This window comes from Oncorhynchus kisutch, linkage group LG19 (assembly GCF_002021735.2).
Source record: "Oncorhynchus kisutch isolate 150728-3 linkage group LG19, Okis_V2, whole genome shotgun sequence".
Classification (NCBI taxonomy): domain Eukaryota; kingdom Metazoa; phylum Chordata; class Actinopteri; order Salmoniformes; family Salmonidae; genus Oncorhynchus; species Oncorhynchus kisutch.
This window is the reverse complement of record NC_034192.2, coordinates 23951798-23974206: the sequence shown is the minus strand read 5'-3', so window position 1 is coordinate 23974206 and position 22409 is coordinate 23951798. Positions and strand designations below refer to the sequence as shown.

Sequence of the window (22409 nt, the reverse complement as noted above, 5' to 3'; positions counted from 1 at the left end):
TTGCTCGCACACGCTTTTTCAGCTCTGCCCACAAATGTTCTATGGGATTGAGGTCAGGGCTTTGTGATGGCCACTCCAATACCTTGACTTTATTGTCCTTAAGCTGTTTTGCCACAACTTTGGAAGTATGCTTGGGGTCATTGTCCATTTGGAAGACTCATTTGCGATCAAGCTTTAACTTCTTGACTGGTGTCTTGAGATGTTGCTTCAATATATCCACATAATTTTCCTGCCTCATGATGCCATCTATTTTGTGAAGTGCACCAGTCCCTCCTGCAGCAAAGCCCCCACACAACATGATGATGGCACCCCCGTGCTTCACAGTTGGGATGGTGTTCTTCGGCTTGCAAGCCTCTCCCTTTTTCCTCCAAACATAACGATGGTCATTATGGCCAAACGGTTCTATTTTTGTTTCATCAGACTAGAGGACATTCTCCAAAAAGTACAATTTTTGTCCCCATGTGCAGTTGCAAACTGTAGTCTGGCTTTATTATGGCGGTTTTGGAGCAGTGGCTTCTTCCTTGCTGAGCGGCCTTTCAGGTTATGTCCTGAGCGATATGATGGCTGCGACATCCCAGAGATGTCCCCTGATGTTTATACTTGTGTACTATTGTCGGTACAGATGAACGTGGTACCTTCTGGCGTTTGGAAATTGCTCCCATGGATGAACCAGACTTTTTTTTTTAGGTTTTGGCTGATTTATTTTGATTTTCCCATGATGTCAAGCAAAGAGGCACTGAGTTTGAAGGTAGGCCTTGAAATACATCCACAGGTACACCTCCAATTGACTCAAATTATGTCAATTACCCTATTAGAAGCTTCTAAAGCCATGACATCATTTTCTGGAATTTTCCAAGCTTTTTAAAGGTAGAGTCAACTCAGTGTATGTAAACTTCTGACCCACTGAAATTGTGATGCAGTGAATTATAAGTGAAATCTGTTTGTAAACAATTGTTGGAAAAATTACTTGTGTCATGCACAAAGTAGATGCCAAAACTATAGTTTGTTAACAAGACATTTGTGGAGTGGTTGAAAAACAAGTTTTAATGACTCCAACCTAAGTGTATGTAAACTTTCGACTTCAACTGTATATACTAGCTGGTGTCAGATGATGGCCCAAAAAATTGTCAAAAGCTCCAGTAACCCAAGTCATAATAAGGTCTGCTAATAAATAATAAAGCGCTACTCTGCCTTCTTAACAGCACTATCAACAAGGCAGGTTTTACAGTCCCTGGTTTTGTCGCACCTGGACCGCACCGCACCTGGTTCAGTTGTGTGGTCAGGTGCCACAAAGAGAGACTTGGGAAAATTGCAGTTGGCTCAGAACAGGACAGCATGGCAGGCTCTAAGAAGTACACGGAGGGCTAACATTAATGACATGCATGTCATTAATCTCTCATAGCTCGAAGTGGAAGAGAGATTGACTTCCTCATTACTTGTTTTTATAAGAGGTGTTGACAAGTTGAAGGTACCGAGCTGTCTGTTTAAAATACTAGCACACAGCTCGGACACCCATGCATACAAGACATGCCACCAGAGGTCTCTTCACAGTCTCCAAGTCCAGTACAAACTATGGGAGGCGCACTGTATTACATAGAGCCTTGACTACATGGAACTCTGTTCCACATCAGGTAACTGATGCAAGCAGTAGAATCAGATTTAAAAAGCAAGTAAAAATACCCTTCATGGAACAGCGGGGACTGTGAAATACACACAAACATAGGCACAGACACATGCATACACACACATGATAACATACGCACTATACACACACATACACACAGATTTTGCATTGTAGATATGTGGTAGTGGAGTATGGGCTTGTGAATTCTCTAATGAATGTATTGTAATGTTTTTAAAATTGTATAACTGCCTTAATTTTGCCAGACCCCAGGAATAGTGGCTGCTTGCCTTGCAAATAGACTGTTCTCTTTGCACGGCAAGCGGCACCAGAGTGCCAAGTCTACATCCAGAAAGCTCCTTAACAGCTTCTACCCCCAAACCGTAAGACTGCGAACAATTAATCAAATGGCCACACTGACTATTTACATTGAAACCCCACCACCCTTTTTGTTTTTACACTGCTGCAGCTCGCTGTATATTATCTATGCATAGTCACTTTACCCCTATCAACATGTACAAATTAACTCGACTAACCTGTACCCCCGCAAATTGACTCGGTACTGGTACCCACTGTACATAGCCTTTATCGTGTATTTTTTATTACATTTTTTACTGTAAGTATTTTCTTAACTCTATTTCTTTAACTGCATTGTTGGATAAGTAAGTAAGCATTTCACAGTACGGTCTACAACTGTTGTATTCGGTGCATGTTGATTTGGTTTGAAATATGGACCTGTAAGGACAGATATACAATAGGCGGAAATATCAACCATGAATATTTGTTATACTTTTTGGTAGTTGATTAATAGACAACTTTCCAAGTCAAAATTGTTTTCATCCAGTGCTGTATGGTCCTGAAAAAAATACATACAGTTACACATGTCGTTTGATGTTAAAGCTTTTGTAGTCGCCTCTCAGGAAAACAAGTGGGCTCCAAAATCAAAATGACTTTTTTGGGGGTCTAAAGTTCCTTGAAGCATTTTGTATCTTTAGCCCCTACTCTTGCAATTTAGTCAGGGTGCCACCACAGATTATCTTTGGGGCCACACAGGATATTGCCACAAATCCAATATGGAGTCCAAAATCCATAATGGCTGTCATAATACCCTTTGATGGAGGTTAAAATCACATGCAAATAGGAATTTTGTATATGAGAGTCATTTTTTTCTGAATTGTGTACAACACTCATGCTCATAAAGAGTGTTTTGGTTGAAATCATTTTTGTCTATTTTGCCCAACATAGTTCCACTCAAACAACTTCGCCTGCATATACAATGAGTCTACAAAAAAATGTAAAACACCTTCCAAATATTGAGTTGCACCCCCCCCCTTTTGCCCTCAGAACTGTCTCAATTCGTCGGGACATGGACTCTTCAAGGTTTCGAAAGCGTTCCACAGGGATGGTAGCCTATGTTACCTTTAATGCTTCTCCCAGTTTGTCAATTGGCTCGATGCCCAATGGGTGGTGGACCATTCCAGGGTTACTCCAAGCAGTTTAGTCACCTCAACGTGCTCAATTTCCACATTATTAATTTCAAGATTAAGGTAAGTTTTAGGGTTTAGTGAATGATTTGTCACAAATACAATGCTTTAAGTTTTTGAAATATTTAGGACTTACTTATTCCTTGTCACCCATTCTGAAACTAACTGCAGCTCTTTGTTAATTAAGTGTTGTAGTCATTTCACACTGGCTTTACTCAAGGCCAGTGCCATGTTGTTAGTAAAGATTGAAAAAAGACAGCTGCCCTTGGAATTGTTGATTTTATCTGAATTATGTTGGAGAGGCTTCCATTAAAGATCACTCTCTGTGTTCTGTTGGACAGGTAACTCTTTATCCACAATATTGGGCGGCAGCGTAGCCTAGTGGTTAGAGCGTTGGACTAGTTAACTGAAAGGTTGCAAGATCAAATCCCCAAGCTGACAAGGTACAAATCGTTCTGCCCCTGAACAAGGCAGTTAACACACTGTTCCTAGGCCATCATTGAAAATAAGAATTTGTTCTTAACTGACTTGCCTAGTAAAATGAAGGTAAAATAGCATAGTTCTACAAATGTTGGGCTACATGTTTAGATTTGTAAAGCCATAACTAGGGCTGTGGCAGTCACGAAATTTCATCAGCCTGTGATTGTCAAGCAAATAAATGTCAGTCTCACAGTAATTGACTGTTAATTAACATAAACACATTTAGCATATCCTGGCTTACACACAAGCCACTGATGCAGACCTTTGGAACATCTACATTTTAAAAAATCTAATAAATCTATTTAATATAGCCTACACAAATCCATTATTTATTTTAGACAGGTCTATATAAGCATGATATGAAGAAAGTGTAGTCTATTTCAGAATAACAGAATAGCATACTCTGAAGTGTCCTTATGTTAGGTCCTGATCTGGCTATGCTAAATGGCTGTGGGCTACACTAGTTCATTTAGCAGACAAGATTTGCTTAGAATTCTTTGGCATTATTTTATAGTATGAAGAATATAATTGAACAAAGCTGAATAAAATAGAAAGGATGTTTTCTCCAAACTTCAGGGAGTGCGCACATACGGCTATTCTGCGTTGAGCGGTTAATAAAAATAGGTATTCCTATGTGCTTCATTTAAAGTTATTAATGAAACTTTAGTTGTTCTACAAATGTTGGGCTACATGTTTAGATTTTTAATACATTGTAGGGCTACATCATGCAACTCTAATGATGATATGAAAAAAGTAACTTGAAAGGCATGAGCTCTGCTTAGTTTTTTGCACATGCTGTACACCAGTCACTCATTCACAATTTGACAAGCAATTGATCATTTCTAGAATTTCATGGTGGCATCCTCTTTGTGTGGCCGTAATGCACCCTAAAAAAATCCATGTCTTTTGCGGCCAGTGGCAGCTGTGCCCTTCTCTCTGAGTGCTGAGCGCTCCGAATCACCTTTCACTCACATGGCTCTCCATCACCTGATCGGGTCTTTCTCACAGGCTACAAGTGAAGATGGACACATCGGGAACCAAACTGCGTGTGTCCTTTTCCAATTCTGAGGTGCATATTGAATATATTGAAAGAACTGTCCACTTTTACTTTTCGTCAGCCAACAAGATGAATAGGCATAACGAACAGCAAAAGCACTAGCCTTTGTCAATCTAGTATCCCCCATAGTACAAAAGTCGACCTATTCTGTGCGAGAAATAAATATTAAAAACATGGTCTGGGACAGTGGTGGGATGCGATAGATGCCAAATTAATACAACCAATAGAATCCCCAAAAACTTTTGTACGCATGTAGCTGAAGCAACAGATCAGAACGTTTAGCTTAAAATGTTGATAATCTATTAGGCTACTTCTTCACATTATAAGCTGAGCAATTATAATGTGCACATGGTAGTAGGCTATAAACGCAAATGTTCCATTAGTGGAAAACATCATTATCCAAAGTGACCTCAAATGCAATTATGCATGTAATGCTTTTATTATGAAGGTGAATTTTTATGGTGAAAATGATCTTCCCCAAACTTGAAACTCACGCGCTGCTTATGTACGCCAGTTAGGCTCTACACTCCTTCTAAAGCGGATTAATGTGCTAACTTTTAAGAAGTTATTTGGCCACTTTAGTTGTGATACAAACCTTATCGAAACTATAGGCCTATGGTCTAGGCTACATGAGGTGTGCGACTACGATTCGAAAGAGTTGCAAAAAAGTAATTGCTTCTTATGGAAGGCATCATTCACAAGTGATAAAATATTATTCACAATTGATAGGCTAATATTGTTACCCATCAGACTATTCTTGATTTAGTATTGTCGTAAGGGTCCTATGTGTAGCTGGTGTAGAGAGTCAGGCGCAGGACAGCAAATATGAGTAATCAACATACTATAACATAAAATGACAACACGTAACAACACGAGCACACCATGATGGACCGAACATACAAGAAACAATCACTCACAAATACAACATGGAAAACAGGGGTTTAAATAATAAACAAGTAATTGATTGAGTGAAGCCAGGTGTGATAAGACAAAGACAGAACAAATGGAAGATGGTGGCTAGAAAGCCGGTTACGTCAACCTCCCAACGCCAACCGAACAAGGAGAGGGACCGACTTTGGCGGAAGTCTTGACAATTGTCTTGACACATACAACATATTTTCCGTGTAAAATTTGTTTTGATTTAGAATGTACCATTATCATGCACCTGTATCGAAACAGTGGCAGCGGGAAAAAATACATGTCATCTATGCACATAAATAACGAATGGAGGGTGCATTTCGTGTGGTTCATTTTCATGCCAGTCAGGTAGGCTATACTCCTGTTGTAAATATAAGCAATGTGCTTCATATTGGGAAAGTTGAGAAATAAATAAAGTAGGCCTAGAAAGCTGATGGGATCCTCATGTTTTTAGTAGAGGCCATAACTCTTTCTCACGCAATTGTATAGCCTATAGAAATATTGCGCAACTTGAGCTCATGGGCTCTCATGAAGTGTTTGATTAGATTTTTGATCACATTTGCATTGATGTCAGCGTGATTAGAGGGACAATAGAGTGCTGAGTATCAGGCAGTTAGCAAGTTTGGTAGACTACTAATGACCAGCAGCAGCATCAGAGCTCTGAGAATTATCATGGAATTTGACAGCCTTCATGACTCGTGACTGCCGGTATGGCGGTAATATGGTCACCGCAACAGCCCTAGCCATAACACCTATGTTTTTCCAGCAGTAGTGTCACGGGATTCTTCTGTTGAAGGAGAGGTGGACCAAAACGCAGCGTGGTTATTTTGATACATCTTTAATAAAGATGACAATAGAACAATATACAAAAACAAGAAACGTGAAAAACCGAAAACAGCCCTATCTGGTGTAACAAACACAAAGACAGGAACAATCACCCACAAAACCCAACACGTTTTGTGTAGGCTACCTAAATATGGCTCCCAATCAGAGATAATGACTAACACCTGCCTCTGATTGAGAACCATATCAGGCCCAAACACAGAAACAGACAAACAAGACATCCAACATAGAATGCCCACTCAGATCACACCCTGACCAAACAAAACATAGAACATACAAAGCAAACTATGGTCAGGGTGTGACAAGTAGACTATATCAAAAGCCTCACTGAAGTCTAGCAAAACAGCCCCCACAATCTTTTTATCATCAATTTCTCTCAGCCAATCCTCACTAATTTGTGTAAGTGCTGTGCTTGTAGAATTGTCTTCCCAACAAATGTGTTAAAAGTCTGTTATCATTTCTTTTGTAAAATATCATTGTATCTGGTCAAACACCATTTTTTCCAAAGGTTTACAAAGGGTTGGTAACAGGCTGATTGGTCAACTATTTGAGCCAGTAAAGGAGGTTTTACTATTCTTAGGTAACAGAATGTCTGTCACTTTGATTACTCAAATTTCTCTCAATCTTATGCACCTACGTTGTAAACTTTCATTCATAATCTAGGTTGGAGCAATCTCATGATGGGTTTAGGATTTTTTTTTGCATCATGTAGTAGCCTAAACCGATCCATGTTACATTGAGCTGGGTGAATGGAATATGAATGACAGTCATCCAATATGTAAGGGATAATCCTTGAGAGGCTATGCGTTCTATGGAAAATAATGAATGACGTGGCCCCATTATCCTTTTTATACCATGGCTATAAATGAACATATTTGCCGGGAGAAATGTGTTCAACATCCACTGAAGTAGCTAGCAAGTTTATTAGATAGCTACAGTAGTTGCCGTAGTAACCAAACAAACAATCCTGCTAGTTTAGCTAACCAATTCAACAATCCAAAAATGTTTTCAATTCCACTTTTGCTTTCAAAAGCAGCTCAAACATAGAACATGTAAGAATGAACTACAGTCATTGAATTCTACCATGCAAATATACCGTGCGTTATAGCGAAATAATGGATGCTCTAGCATGCCCTACAAGCCAATAGGAAAACAGTATTCAACAACGCCATGGTATAAACTGTATAAACTGGGTGGGTCGAGCACTGAATGTTGATTGGCTGACCACGGGTATGACAAAGCATTTATTTTTACTGCTCTAGTTACGTAAGTAACCAGTTTCTCATAGAAATAAGGTAGCTCGGGGGTTTGTGGTACATGGCCAACATACCACGGCTGAGGGCTGTATCCAGGCACTCCGCGTTGCGTTGAGTTGAAGAACAGCAATTAGCCGTGGTATATTGGACATATACCACACCACTTCGGGCCTTATTGCTTAAATCGAAATAAGGCCATGCTTATATAAAATCCTCAGAGGCTTGTGACTTGGAATACTTCTGCTGCCTTTTCTATATCCAGGCAATAGTGTTTGAGTATAATTCTGGAAGGCCTATTGGATTACCAACATAGCTGAGTTAAAAATAGTATTAAGTACAGTACACAAATTTGAGCGATGTCTCTCATTTAAAACATATACAGGTGATTAAACCACAATTTAATGGTATTGTGGACGCCATATGGATTTTGGACGCCATAATGGATTTGTAGTCAAATCTAGGGGGCCCCCCTAACTTAACTGCAAGAGGTGGAACATATAAAATGACAGTTTCCACTCTTAGCCCACTTGTTTTCCTTACAGCCGATTAGATTACAGTAGCCTCAACATACATGTTTAACTGCATGTTTGTCAAGCAGCACCATACAGCACTAAATGAGAGCAATTTTTACTTGGAAAGTGTCTATTAATCACTTACTAAAACCTACTAAAATGTAAAACTTACATTCAACATAAATATTCATAGTTGATATTTCCACCTATTGTATCTCTGTGTTTACAAGTACTTTATATAGTGTATTTCCAGGGTGCATTAAGATATCCTAATGCTGTTTATTTGTGTTTGTAGTGTAGGCAACTGACAACTTATATTCCACATTTTAGCAATATCAGAACTTGTAATATTGGGTTACATGAGCTTATGTGCCCCCCCTGCATGTTTTGATATTGGGTGTGACAGAATATCTATCAATTTAACCACTGTTGCAGTAAAATATTTATTTACAACCATCCATTAAAAAAATGGGAGACATTAAATATGTGAAAAAACATGATTGTGTTTAGTTCGACCTCAAGTAGGGGTATATCAAATACTAAAGCCCTTTTTAAGGATTGGCCATTCACTAGCCTAGTGTTAGTGTGAGTGTTTGAGTGTGACTGTATTTGTCAGTGTGTTACATCAGCCAGTACTAGATGCATGCATAAATTAATAAAGGGCATGTCAACCAAAACTTTTCTTTGGTAATACAAATAAGAGTTTATCAAAGAACTGACCCACTGAAATTCAATTATTTTATCTTTATTTCACAAATTAGACAGGTACATCATTCTGTTGATTTCAAGAACCGTCATCGGGCACAGCTAACTGTTGATTGGCTGCATTCGTCAGGTGTAAGTTGGCGGTGTGACGTGATTGGCAGCGTCATGTCATAAGGTGGTCAGTTTATTCTTCCCTCAGCAGGAAGTGAAGCCCTTCCAGTAGAAGTTTTTGCAGCCGGCTTTGCGCTCACGGGGGGGAAGGTTGTTGGGGTTGCCCACTGAGCGCTCCAGCTCCACACGCAGGTCCTCTTTAGCCCCCGCTGGGGACACCTCACTTTCCTGGGCCTCAGGCAAGGACAGTTGGGATATAATGTCCTCCACCGCTCGCTTACTCCACTCCTACATGCAGGAAAGACACACATACTTTGGGAGAATATAAACAGACACATATACACATCGGCACAAGCTAATATCAACAACAGCAAAAACAAACCTACACGTACACATACAGCAAAATACACTCACACAAAGCGAATCTCATGTGTGTGCACAAACACACACAGACACACACAAATGTAATCACCTCCACATTAAGGCAGTCAGTGTTAGTTTTCTTGTCTCATTATGGCCCCGATTCCGACCTCAGTTAAGCGCTGGTTTTTATGCACTTTTCTCTATGTGCGTATTCTGACCTTGAATTTAAGCATGAGAATAGCATGATATTCACCTGCTATTTATTCGGAGTGGAGATCTAAGAAAAGATGATGTGGTGGAGGTGTATCTACAGATAAGGAATGAATCAAACCACTGTATTTTTTATGAATCTATATATTTTGTGAGACAAAGATGCATAGGTTCTAAACCCGTTCTCTCAATGTATTCTATTGAGTTTGTCAATGAAATGATCATTAAAAGGTACACCGTATTTAATGGGATGACTGAGGATAAATATACTGAACATTTGTTGGCCAGCAAGTGGGAGGGTTTTCAGCGGTTGAATTACATTTATTCAGAGTGCGCAAGGTAAAACAAATAAAAATAGTAGCCACACCTGCAGAACACGTTACGCGTCTGAATAAGGTAAGTCTGAAAACCAAATGCTTAGATGTGCGTAGGAAAGGCTTATATTCCTAAATCGGAATCAGCCCTATCTGCACAGAGAACGAAAGCGTTGCTGTAGCACACTGATCCAGCCAACTGATTGACTAGAAAATGGAGGGGTGGATAGAGAAATATTTGTTTTCCATCAACAGATAATTGAGAACAGATAACTGTTGTGTGTACAAAAACACACAACAGCATACAAACAGTTCCAGTGACTTTTTCATGTTTGGTAGTAAACATTTAGTTTGTAAAATGAGAAACGTTCTAGATGAGGTGCTGCAATATGCACTGTCTGGGTGAGCGGTCGATGACCTTAACTAGTGAGTCATTAGTATGAGAAAGTGGCATTCAGACAGACGTGATTGTCAGTCATAGGAGGGAATGATGGAAATCTCCTTCTTGAGAAATACCATTGTCTATTGGAGTTCACACCTCTATTACATGTAACAACTGCATTTTCACAGTGTCTTCTATGCAGATGGATGTGTCTGTGACACAGAATGAACTAAGAGACACAAACTCCCTACTGGGCACACCACATCATTTCAACTTGGATAATTGGGAAATTGAGACAGTGATCAATGAGATTACAACTCACTCACCCAAAGCCCAAAATGTGTTGAATTTCCAATGTATTAACACTATGATTTCAAACATCTAAAAGCACACCAAATTACAATGGAAAAACAATGTCTGATTTTTGTTTGGGTTGTCACCTAAGTGTCTATAACTGCTCTTTCAACCATTTAAAAGCACAGCAAAGTTCAAATGGGAATACAATGTCAGAAATGTTGTTTATTCATACATCAGATTAATCTCACTGTGCTTCATCTAATAGCAGAACCAAATTACCTGGATTGCAGTTGAGATTACATTAAAAATACATGGTGCAAGTAAGTGATCAATGCCGTTCTAGATTCTGCTCAGAATATTATAGCAATTTCTTTTTTGCAAAATCACCACAGACCTGCGAAGACCTATGCATGCTATCTTGAACATGCATACTTTATATGATTACATAGATATTTATAGCTACAGTAACCTCAAAATGTGGCCATGGATGTTTTACTCATGTTAAGGTTAAATGTTACATTAGTTTGTAAGATAGCCTTAACTTTAGGCTATTCACTGTAAATACAAAAGTAATACTGAATTGTGTTTAGTTTACAATGCAACAAAATACAGCTTAAAGGAAATCTGAGCCACTGGTTTAATCAAATTCTTCAAATTGGAAACGTAAATTCAACATTTAACTTGTCGACAAGTTAATGGGCTGTCTATTGTATTTCAAAGGTGATATTGAATTGTGTTTGGTTGTCAACACAACCAAATATCAACATTTGAAGGAGATGCAAATTCTGCTTGGATAGTTCCACCTGTGCCACAGACTTTCATTCCAGTTTGTCTACAAATTAATAATTGATATGTTGGATTCACATTTCCATCTCAAACAAAAATCTAACTTAAAGAATATGACTAAATCAAATCAAATTTTAAATGCACTTTAAATAACATTTAATTTGATATAGTCCTATTATTTCATATTGATGTGCATGGCACAAATGAAACTATGCAAGCAGAAGATACCACTCCTTCAAATGTTGATATTTGGTTGTTTTGGCAACCAAACACAAATCAATATCACTAAATATCATTACATTTGAAATCAACCAGAGCTTGAAGCCAAAGGCCTATTGTATTGTCTATTTTAAGTTGAATTCTACGTGGGATTTGAAACAATAGCTGTTGATTACTTTTCAAATGCTATATAAGCCTAAATAGCATCATTAATGATATGAGTGATAAAGTATGGTCACATTTCATTTGCTCTGTTAAACCTACCCTTTGGAATGTCTTCGATAGCAACAGTGAATCTATTTCGTTTTTATGTAGAGATCTTTCAACAAACATTCTCACGATAGCACATTGGTAATTGTGTGACAAACATCATCACTAAACAGGGCTGGGCTTGGATAAAACCCTGGATGGGAGACCAAAAGATAGCTGTAGATAGATTCTCCAGTAGGAGATGTTGCCCAGCCTGTTTTCTTCTCTTCTGATAGTGGATATAACGTTGAAGATGTTGTTTTAAAGGTACAGATTCAACATATTTTATACAAGGTGTGTCTATGTTGAAATTTGGTTACCATGATGACATAATCCTGTGGTTGAAATATCACCCTCAAAACAACCGTTTACATTGACTTAAAAAAAATCCAGTGCATTTTCCCATGTAGATTCCACATCACAAGACATTGACAAATTACAGTGAAACAAAGTTGATTCAACCAGTTTATGCCTAGTGGGTCCTTTTAGAGAGTGTGTTGACTCTGTCTACCAACAATGACCTTAACCAAACCATTCCAAATCATGTCTTCAACACAAGAATGAGAGAAAATACTTATGGGATGGGAGTTCTGTATACAATAACAGTATATAAATAAAACAGCACTTCTACTGTATATAACTATCAGACCCCATTCACACTTGCATGTTTTGGCATGACAACTGAAGTTATTACTTGTAGTCCAGGAGTAATCAAATCTGAGCCTGGAGGTCCTGCATGATGCTGGTCTTCTGTTCAACCTGATAATTATTTGCACCCAACTTGTGTCCCGGGTCTAAATCAGTCCTTGTTTAGAGAGGAATAATGAAAATCAACCGTGGAACTGATTTGAGGTCCAGATTTGAATTTGCCTGATTAAAGAGGTACACCAGACCTGTTAGCTGTAGTGAGTCTATGCCCTAGTATGTGTATAGTTTGTGTCTGAGAATGTGATAACCTGAGCACAGACTGTTTAACTGAATTCCATTGTGGGTAGGTGTGTAAGTCTGTTCCACTGTGAAGCAAAGGGCAGTGTACTGTATGTTACAGTGTGGACTTTGCTGTACCTGTTTTACTAATGACACATTCTCATGTTCTCATAGTGTCATTAGTGGTGTTCCTGAATAGTTGTGTGAGTTGTACCCTACTGTACACATTATTTTGTGTCATGACACAAGCAGTGCATGCTATCTGCGTGAACACCTCACCTCACTTGAATAGTGTAATCCTGTGAGCGCAATAACGTAGCTGTCCTGTTTATTCTGGTATGGACCTCCTCCCTCTTTTGAGCCCTGTGTGGGCCACAGAAGGCTGCTGAGGGGAGTGAATGGAATGGTTTTAAACACATGGAAACAATGTGTTTGATACCGTTCCATTTATGCCATTGCAGACATTACTATGAGCCCGTTCCCCCCAATGAAGGTGTCACCAGCCGCCTGTGGTGTGTGCCAGTGCCATAGGCTGCATACCTGTGTGGCAATGCCAGCGGCACGAGCCCTCTGAAGGAGTCTGCGGCTGCGGAGGTCCAGGTCGGGCTGCGATGCGGCTCCTTGGCTGCAAATGGCCAGGGCCAAACCCAGCAGGGCCAGGGCACAGTGGATTCGGCAGACCTTCATCTCCAACAGAGCTGGGTTTTGTTTGCAGGGATGAGACGTGGTGAGACGAGCTGAGCTGGACCGGGCTATGCTGGATCTGGATCAGTCGGTATGGAGCAGGCCTGGTACTGTTGATGGGGGTTCTGTGGGGCTCTTATAAAGAGCTTGCCCTCTCAGCTCATCACTCTGCTTCCTGGGTTAAGTGACAAGTGGCCTGTCAGGGCATGGGGGGCTGCCCGGCGATGATGGAATGCAGTGTTGTAAAACCACTTAGAAACACTGGCTGCTTTCTTTTCGTCACAAAGGCAGCTCCTCTGAGACGTGTTGATTTAATATGGAGGCGCGACAATAAAACAGTTAGCCAATATGGATTTAGCACACACGGCTAATCTAAGTCAAATACAACCAGAAAATGTCTGCTTCATTAAAAGCCTTTATAAACAGGAAGCAGGAGTCATCACTTAAGTTTAAAATATTAAACTTACGTGATGACATCACGGAAGACTGCCAAACAAAAGATTCCTCTAGCAGATTTTTGGTGGGTTAATTAATTACCAACATATATCGCCATTGTGGGATCAGTAAAATCAACTGATTAGGCTTGGTTCACATACAATATTAACATAATTTAGTTTGCAATGGTTAACACAGTTTCCAGGAATTACGAGGTAAACATTGTATAAACCCTATCGTTGCACTTGCATACAGGATTGTGGATATGTATTTTGTTGAAGTGTGATTTGCATATTTGTAAAAGCCTATTCTGATAGGAATAATAGACTGAGTGCTGTCTGTCTGATATCCCTCAGACAGCATTACATAGAATGTCTTGGAATAAAACCAAATGTTTTATATCAGACTCAATCTAATTAATAGGATACATATTTTTCTATAAGAGTTATTTCAGTTTATGCTGAAATATCTGCTTATTTGCACAAAAGGCTGCATCATACTGTAGATATTACCCACTGTGTTAAATTTTACTGTAGCTCTTCACTGCTCCCCTGTGGCCATGGATTACAGACATAAACTACAATAAGCTTTGCCGGACATTGTCAATGCAATTTTAACCCTCATCCCCAGGCTTAATTGCAGCTGGTGGACAACATTATTGCAATTTTGATCAGGAAAAAAACACAATAGTATACTTCTTCATAAAAACTCATTGAATGTCAACAATATAAACTAGCAGCGAAAAATGAACACTCATTTATTACAATTCAATATTGTCATGCCTACTTACATTTCTCTAACTGTGTTACAACTACACTATTGAGCTTGGAAATTACAGATTAACTGTACAACTGTATGATTAATGGTATAGCAGAGCTTGAGGCTTGTTAAAAGGACATGTAAATTACATTTATGGGTTGCAGCATTTCAACGGCACAGAACATTTGCATCGGACCCACATGCACGCACACACACACGGACAATCGCACTGTGGCGGAATAATCAGAATTAGTTAGATAACATAGATAATTAAGATGTCTTATCCGGATAATATACTTATATGATATGCTTGTTATTAGAATGTATCCCTTTGGACTCTGGTGTTGGCAGTTGCACTTCCTCCCTCAGCGGGGCTCAGTCACCTGGTACCCAGAGAGGGGAGAAGCCAGGCTTGTCTTTCACATGCAGAAATAATTTCCACCACAGCACGCAAGCATGCATAGAAAACACACAGACAGGTGTGATGAACCCAGGCAGATTCCATTCTGAACGGTTTAGGTTCATTAGAACCATTGAGGGAAAACCATTGGGCATGCAATGGGGTCTGAAACTCTTATTTGTTTAATACATGTGGCTGCTGCTTGCAATACAGAGTAACAAGAGCGACCTTTGAGTTAATTTCCATGCGCAGTTATACATGGCAGTTTAAGTTATCATACCCCTATGCTTCTGGCTGAGATAAATTAAGATGATACAGTAGATGATATACACAGTAGTATGGCAGAAAGTTAAGTCATTCCTGTACCTTTGTGTTAATTTAGCACCTCCTGGAACAGAAAACCATTCAACTCAAGGCTGACAACATTCACCACACAGAAATGAGCATCGGAACACAATGTTAATGAAGTACATAGGTTATACAAAAGAGTGCAACAGTATCCACAAATTCATTAAGACAACACTTTTCTGGGTATTTATCTGAATTGCTTATGTTTGTGTCAAGTACAGTACAATATTTTGTTTGAAAAGCAAGGAAGCACTTGGTACACTATGTCAGTTAAAAGGCTGGAGGCAAGGCACAACATTGGAAAGCTATAAGGAAACCAAGGTGATATTATTGTACAGATAAATTGGAAATGCATAGCCTACTCACTTTGGTATTAAAAGTGATCAACACCAGTGGCCATGGTTCCATCGGAAAGAATACATAGAAAGAGTCTAAATTGAATTTTTTGCAACACGCCAATGGACAGTGAAATAATGATAACTGTATCTCTCCATATAAATACTACACTTAAGCTCAATATTTTTAAAGGGCCAAGTTGAGAGCATGTTAACAAATGCTTAATCATATTATTCAATATCTCCCTGACAAAGTGATTATTACAACATAATTGCTCCATGTCCATTGTGGGTATACAGCAGTATTCAACCAACTACAGTGTTTACAAATGTAAGATAAAGTTACTAAGAACTTCTAATGAAATCAGATCTAGTGATATGAGCGACACGTTTCATTGCTAAATGCTTTTTTGGTAATACTTTACTTATGTCGGTATAATGCATTATGACTTTTTATAAGCATGTATTGGCTCTCAATCTTTTATACAGATAAATCTGTTCAATCTTTCTATGTGACTCAAAAATATTGTTAATAACTCAGGATCACTGAGATGCTACTAAGATATTGTCAGAGTATCATATATTTTTTATGACAGTGCATTATACTTGCTGGCTTTAAGTGAAATGATAATGCTTTTCCCTCAAAACTCAATTGCAGATATCAAAACTGATCCTAGTTCAGCTGTCTGGCCTTAACGGCTGATCTGTAACTGACTGATCATCTTCTTTCATCCCCCTAATGGTTAAGATTAGCTTTTGGGGGTAAGGTACCCCCAATAAGGTACCAATCTTCTACCAGATTGCTAGCATACTCATAGCACCCAATGGACAACATAACATTCAACAAACAAACAGGCCATCAGGTAACTGGCCTGACAGTTAAAGTGGAATTCCACCACTTTTTAAACGTATATTCATTATTTACAACAACATTATTACTTTTTACTGTTGATGACATCATCATGTGGCACTTTCTTAGGACCTTTTCTTCTTATAATTTTACTACAGACCGTAAAACGTGCCGTTTGCACATATGTGGTATGGTGCTGGAGATAATGAATATGAGGTTTAAAAGTGGTGGAATTCAATCTTAACTTTTCATTCAAATGTGTATCCAGTCATGAGAAAAAGTTGTTTCTGCCCAGCCAAAATGTGTTCAGTCAGCATGCTGTAGGTATGGAGCAGTAGTTGCAGTAAGGTGAAGGAGAGGCTATGCACACTGCAAAACATCTCTGGATTCAGAGGGAAATTCATATTTGTGAAAGAGGGAAAGTTGCAAAAGATGATCACTTTTTTAAAAGCATGTTTCACTTTTGCACCATGAATTGTGGATTATTTTAGATCTTTTTTTTGTGTACTTTTTGTTTACTTTTGCACAACACAATTAGTATTATTTTTGACTTTTGTGTGAAGACAGCATTCCTCCTCCTTGTTACATAGCATCCAACAAGAGTCATCAGGCAGTCAGAAACTTTGTCAGGCAGTTAACTTTCCATTCAAATGTATAAAAAAGACTGGGGCCTAGATTCAATCAGTTCAGCATTAACCCACAATATTCAACAACTGCATAGCATATAATTTGTTTTGTTTAGGGCCATGTCGGTGGTGTAATTGCATTGGAGCTGTCAAATCCACAAGCTGCTCCCAACATTAGACACCAAGTCGCATTAGTAAACATCCCATGCCATTACAAGTTCAAACACTGGAAAGTGTGAATCCAGACCTTGATAAGGCTGATATAAATCCTTATTATTTTGTTGAATGATTTTTGAGTGTCATTATTTATATAATCAAGTCAGGTATTTTTATTTTACCTTTATTTTACTAGGCAAGTCAGTTAAGAACAAATTCTTATTTTCAATGACAGCCTAGGAACAGTGGGTTAACTGCCTGTTCAAGGGCAGAACGACAGATTTTGTACCTTGTCAGCTCGGGGATTTGAACTTGCAACCTTTCAGTTACTAGTCCAATGCTAGTAAGTTACTAGTCCAATGCTCTAACCACTAGGCTACACTGCCGCCCAGTGACAGTGACACAATTTGCATCATTTTGGCTCTGTACGCCACCTCAATGGATTTGAAAGGAAACAATCAATATGTGCTTTAAGTGTAGTCTTTCTGGCCATGCTGCTGCTCCAGTTTCAACTTCCACCTGACTGTGCTGCTGCTCCAGTTTCAACTGTTCTGCCTTATTATTATTCGACCATGCTGGTCATTTATGAACATTTGAACATCTTGGCCATGTTCTGTTATAATCTCCACCCGGCACAGCCAGAAGAGGACTGGCCACCCCACATAGCCTGGTTCCTCTCTAGGTTTCTTCCTAGGTATTGGCCTTTCTAGGGAGTTTTTCCTAGCCACCGTGCTTCTACACCTGCATTGCTTGCTGTTTGGGGTTTTAGGCTGGGTTTCTGTACAGCACTTTGAGATATCAGCTGATGTACGAAGGGCTATATAAATAAATTTGATTTGATTTGATTTGATTTCATATTTAGTTTAAGGGTTTTGTCAAAATTATTGTATGAACCGTGTAGGCATTTTTATGCATAGCCCCCCAATTTTAGGGGCTCAAAAGTAACTGGACAAACTAACAATCATAACTTAAATTGTGAGTTTTAATACTTGGTTGCCTGAATTCTGGAACCCATAGACATCACCAGATGCTGTGTTTCTTCTGTGGTGATGCTCTGCCAGGCCTTTACTGTTTCCAGTTCCTGCTTGTTCTTGGGGTGTTTTGCCTTCAGCAAGTGACATGCATGGATTCAGGTCAGGTGATTGACATGGCCATTGCAGAACATTCCACTTCTTTGACTTAAAAAAGTGTTGGGTTGCTTTCGCAGTATGCTTCGGGTCATTGTCCATCTGCACTGTGAAGTGCCGTCCAATGAGTTCTGAAGCATTTTGCTGAATCTGAGCAGATAATATAGCCCTAAACACTTCAGAATTCATCCTGCTATTTTTGTTCCATCAGACAAGAGGACATTTCTCCAAATAGTACGATCTTTGTCCCCATGTGCAATTGCAATCCGTAGTCTTGCTTTTTATGGCGGTTTTGGAGCAGTGGCTTCTTCCTTGCTGAGCGGCCTTTCAGGTTATGTCGATATAGGACTTGTTTTACTGTGGATATAGATACTTTTGTAGCTGTTTCCTCCAAGATCTTCACAAGGTCCTTTGCTGTTGTTCTGGGATTGATTTGCACTTTTTGATGTATGAAGGATTCATGATAGCTTTTTCAGCTTTTTCAGAATTATTGTACAGATGAACGTATGAATGTACCATTCAGGCGTTTGGAAATTGCTCCCAAGGATGAACCAGACTTGTGGAGGTCTACACAAATTTTTTCTGAGGTCTTGGCTGATTTATTTAGATTTTCCCATGATTTCAAGCAAAGAGGCACTGAGTTTGAAGGTAGGCCTTGAAATACATCCACAGGTACACCTGTGTCAATTAGCCAATCAGAAGCTTCTAAAGCCATGACATTTTTTTGAAATGTCAACTTAGTGTATGTAAACTTCTGCCCCACTGGAATTGTGATACAATGAAATAATAAGTGAAATAATCTGTCTGTAAACAATTGTTGGAAAAATTACTTGTGTCATGCACAAAGTAGATGCCAAAACTATAGTTTGTTAACAAGAAATGTGTGGAGTGGTTGAAAAAAAGTTTTAATGACTCCATCCTAAGTGCATGTAAACTTCCAACCTCAACCCTTCTAAACTCGCTTGAAAGAGAGTGACCCCAGCTGTCGACCTAAGCCCAACTGTGCATCCGGGTCACGCCACCACTGCTACTGACATCACACTGCTTGATTAGCAAGAACCACTTCCTCCTGATTTGTCTCACACTGAGGCTTAAACCCAGGACCTCTGCTTTGCTAGCACATGTGACAACATATTAACTTTTGGAGCTATCAAAAAACATTAATTTGATAGTGCCATCGGCTCCAACGCAGTTACACCTCTGTCATCGCATGATTATGCTAAGCAGTTGTCGGTTATCACGGCTTAATGCTGAACTGATTGAATCTAGCCCTGGATCACACTGACCATCTACCGTAAAACAGTCCAACAATACAAACAAAATACAGACAAGCCGTAAAACTGAGAACAATACGTCAGATTGAGCAGAGGCCACTACTGGGTTGCATCTCAATAGTATTTCCTAGTTTCCTTGTGCGCTCTCCTTCTGTCCTTCCCTTGCTGAAAACGTCAAAGTGAGGCGAGGAGAGGACTGGAGGGGAGGAAACATGGAAACGAGGATCAGCACTTGTAAGAACTGAGACATCCTTTGGTCTCCCAGGAAGCACCATGATTGAAATGCAAGAATTAATCAGTCTCGTTGTTGCCCTACAGTGGCTGATAGTGGGAGGTGCATCTCCAGTTCATTCCCCATCAGTTCTTTAGCTCTTAGGGTCGCTGCCACTGCTTCATACAGACCTGACAACGACTGACTATACTACCCGGGCAGTCTCCCTTCACTGTCTGAGGCCTGGGTTTACTGCGGGAGGAAGAAGTGTGAGCATACGTCAGACCACATTACAGCAATGCATTGATGAGTACTCTGCTGCGATGTTGCAGCTGTATGCACAAAGTCACTTATATAATTATTGAACTAACTGAGACATGGTTTTGAAATTAATATGAACGTCTGCATACGGCACTCACTAGAGTACTCAATAAAGTGAAAACTTTGGGTAAATGTGCACTGTATAATGAATGACTATGCTTGTTTTACCTGAACATGTTTTCGGGGTCCAGGGAGGCCAGCCAGTAACTGTAGGAGTCAGTGTAGTAGTTGCATGTCCCTCGCCCATGGCACTCAATGAAGGGAATCTTCCGGAACTCTTCTAGGCAGGAGCCCGGAGAGGCCAGGGGCTGGCCAGAGCCCTCCGCTCCAGCCCCTGTTTGCTGTGAACACACATGACATATATTACATGATATGATATGATATAGGACAGAATGTCATCTTCAGCAGAAGAGCTCTATTACCTGCAAACCAAGGCTCTGCAAACCAAAGCTCTGGACATATGCCACCCTATAGACATTTGTGGATAACATTTGCAGAGACACTAGTCTAAGAACGGAGCATCTTGCAGCGTCCATGAAGAACGGAAGTTGGACATTGGTCTTCTGCTGTGCCCCTCTGATATACACACACACATATTTGGGTCTCGATTCAATCTATATCTCTGAATCGTTACAGATTGCGCGATCTAAATGTAAAGGTGATTTCCAATTGAGCCCGACATATGCAGCATTTAACTGTGAATGCAGTCTCCGCTAGCGTGGGAACATTGCCTTTAAATTTGAATCATGCTGTAAATCCGAACTTCAGCACTACGGATTGAATCCAGCCCTTGGTTGAAGAGGGTGGAGTAGTAGCGCTCGCTGAGCAGTTTAGGGGTTAAGTGCCTTGCTCACGGGTACAACGGCAGGTGATGGCATCTAGGACACTGATGGCAGCAACCCTCTGGCACACTCTCAATCAGATTTTTCCCTATCAGACATGAGATTCAAACCAGCAACCGGCCCCCTTCTCTAGCCTCTCTATTGCTATGGCATTGCGTCACCATAAGCAAGTAAGCATAGTTTTCAGTTACTAATTAACCGCCATTATACTATGGCCTAGATTTCTTCCTGGCCTTGAGTTTTTGCTGATCAGGTAAAAATTCTGTTCAGGTAAAAATGTAGTTGCATTCCATTCAGCTACGGAATTAACCCATCCATACAAGTGTTCCTCTTTCTCTGTAGAAATGGTAGTTCCTACCATGACAAAAGAGTAGCCAGCCCAGAGAGAGAGCCAGCCGCGTGGACAAACAGGGATCTGGTTGGTCTGACTGTGAACAGCGATGATGTTTGCTTTGGTCTCACACACTGCACACCTGAAAGAGAGGGAGAGACCACCAAGTTATAATACAGTGCAAATACGCTATGATTGATTGATTGATTTTATTTGCCAGTTTTAAAAAATACATACTGTATACACAGTACATACATACACAGTACACATCGGTTCATAAACAGACATCACATTGACTCTGAAGAGCATGCTTGGGCAGACAAGGAAACTTGTCATGCCAGCATAATTGTCAATGACATTTAATTCACTTCAGTTTTGCACAATTGCGATAACTTTTACAAAATTCCCAGGTTTTCAAAAAATCCTGGTCAGAAGATTCCGCACTATTCCAACTGGGATTTCTGGATATTGGAAAAAGTTACCAGAATTCTGCAACCCTAATTTAATTCAATACATCCCCTCAGGGGAATTTTACCCAGCAGAGTGGGGATTTCCCTTATTTACTTATGGAGTGAAAATCAAGTTCCTTCCTGTGTTATGTCTAGGACAATCTGTTCAAACCAGTGTAAACTAGAGCAGCACCTGCTGACATAGCTCTCCAGTGAACCACCAGAGATGAGGGCCATGTCGCTTGGCATGGCCTCATCCGTGGACAGCCAGTAGGAGTAGTCGTTACGGGAGGCGTAGCGGCACGTGCTGTCCGTGTTGCAGAATAAGAAGGGCATGGTAGAGAAACGAGGCAGGCAGCTTCCCAGTGTACCTGGACAGCGGGCAAACCAGAGAAATAGAATCAATGTATTTCTATTGGGCAGACAGCAGCATATCCAGGAGACTGAACCGTTGCTCTGTTATCAAACAGAACGGCAGGGAGTGGGTTCTTCACCGGAGACTGTGTGTCTGTCTTTGGGTTATATAG

At 39.9% G+C, this 22409-nt stretch overlaps 2 protein-coding genes across 2 annotated transcripts in view; both read right to left on the bottom strand.

Moving 5' to 3' along the window:
• Nucleotides 1-8900: 8900 nt before the first annotated feature.
• LOC109864679 (somatostatin-2-like) lies at nucleotides 8901-13552 on the bottom strand. The gene is made up of 2 exons (XM_020452546.2): nucleotides 13275-13552; nucleotides 8901-9275 (listed from the first exon to the last, which is right to left on the bottom strand). The coding sequence occupies exons 1-2, from the start codon at nucleotides 13419-13421 to the stop codon at nucleotides 9072-9074; spliced, it is 351 nt and encodes a 116-aa protein (XP_020308135.1). The 5' UTR covers nucleotides 13422-13552; the 3' UTR covers nucleotides 8901-9071.
• Nucleotides 13553-14581: 1029 nt separating this feature from the next.
• Nucleotides 14582-22409, bottom strand: part of col4a3 (collagen, type IV, alpha 3) — a 117326-nt gene continuing 109498 nt past the window's right edge. The window contains exons 49-52 of the mRNA XM_020452545.2: nucleotides 22076-22253; nucleotides 21461-21575; nucleotides 20429-20601; nucleotides 14582-20191 (exon numbers count right to left, since the gene is read on the bottom strand). Coding sequence (XP_020308134.2) covers nucleotides 20101-20191; nucleotides 20429-20601; nucleotides 21461-21575; nucleotides 22076-22253 — 557 coding nt within the window. The 3' untranslated portion in view covers nucleotides 14582-20100. The remainder of the gene's footprint in view (nucleotides 20192-20428; nucleotides 20602-21460; nucleotides 21576-22075; nucleotides 22254-22409) is intronic.

Excerpts from the sequence above, each read along its gene's own strand:
- LOC109864679 (XM_020452546.2), bottom strand. The coding sequence starts at position 13,421 with ATGAAGGTCTGCCGAATCCACTGTGCCCTGGCCCTGCTGGGTTTGGCC. Across the intron at positions 9,276-13,274 it reads CCGCTGGCATTGCCACACAG|GAGTGGAGTAAGCGAGCGGT; the intron begins GTATGCAGCCTA and ends TCCTGCATGTAG.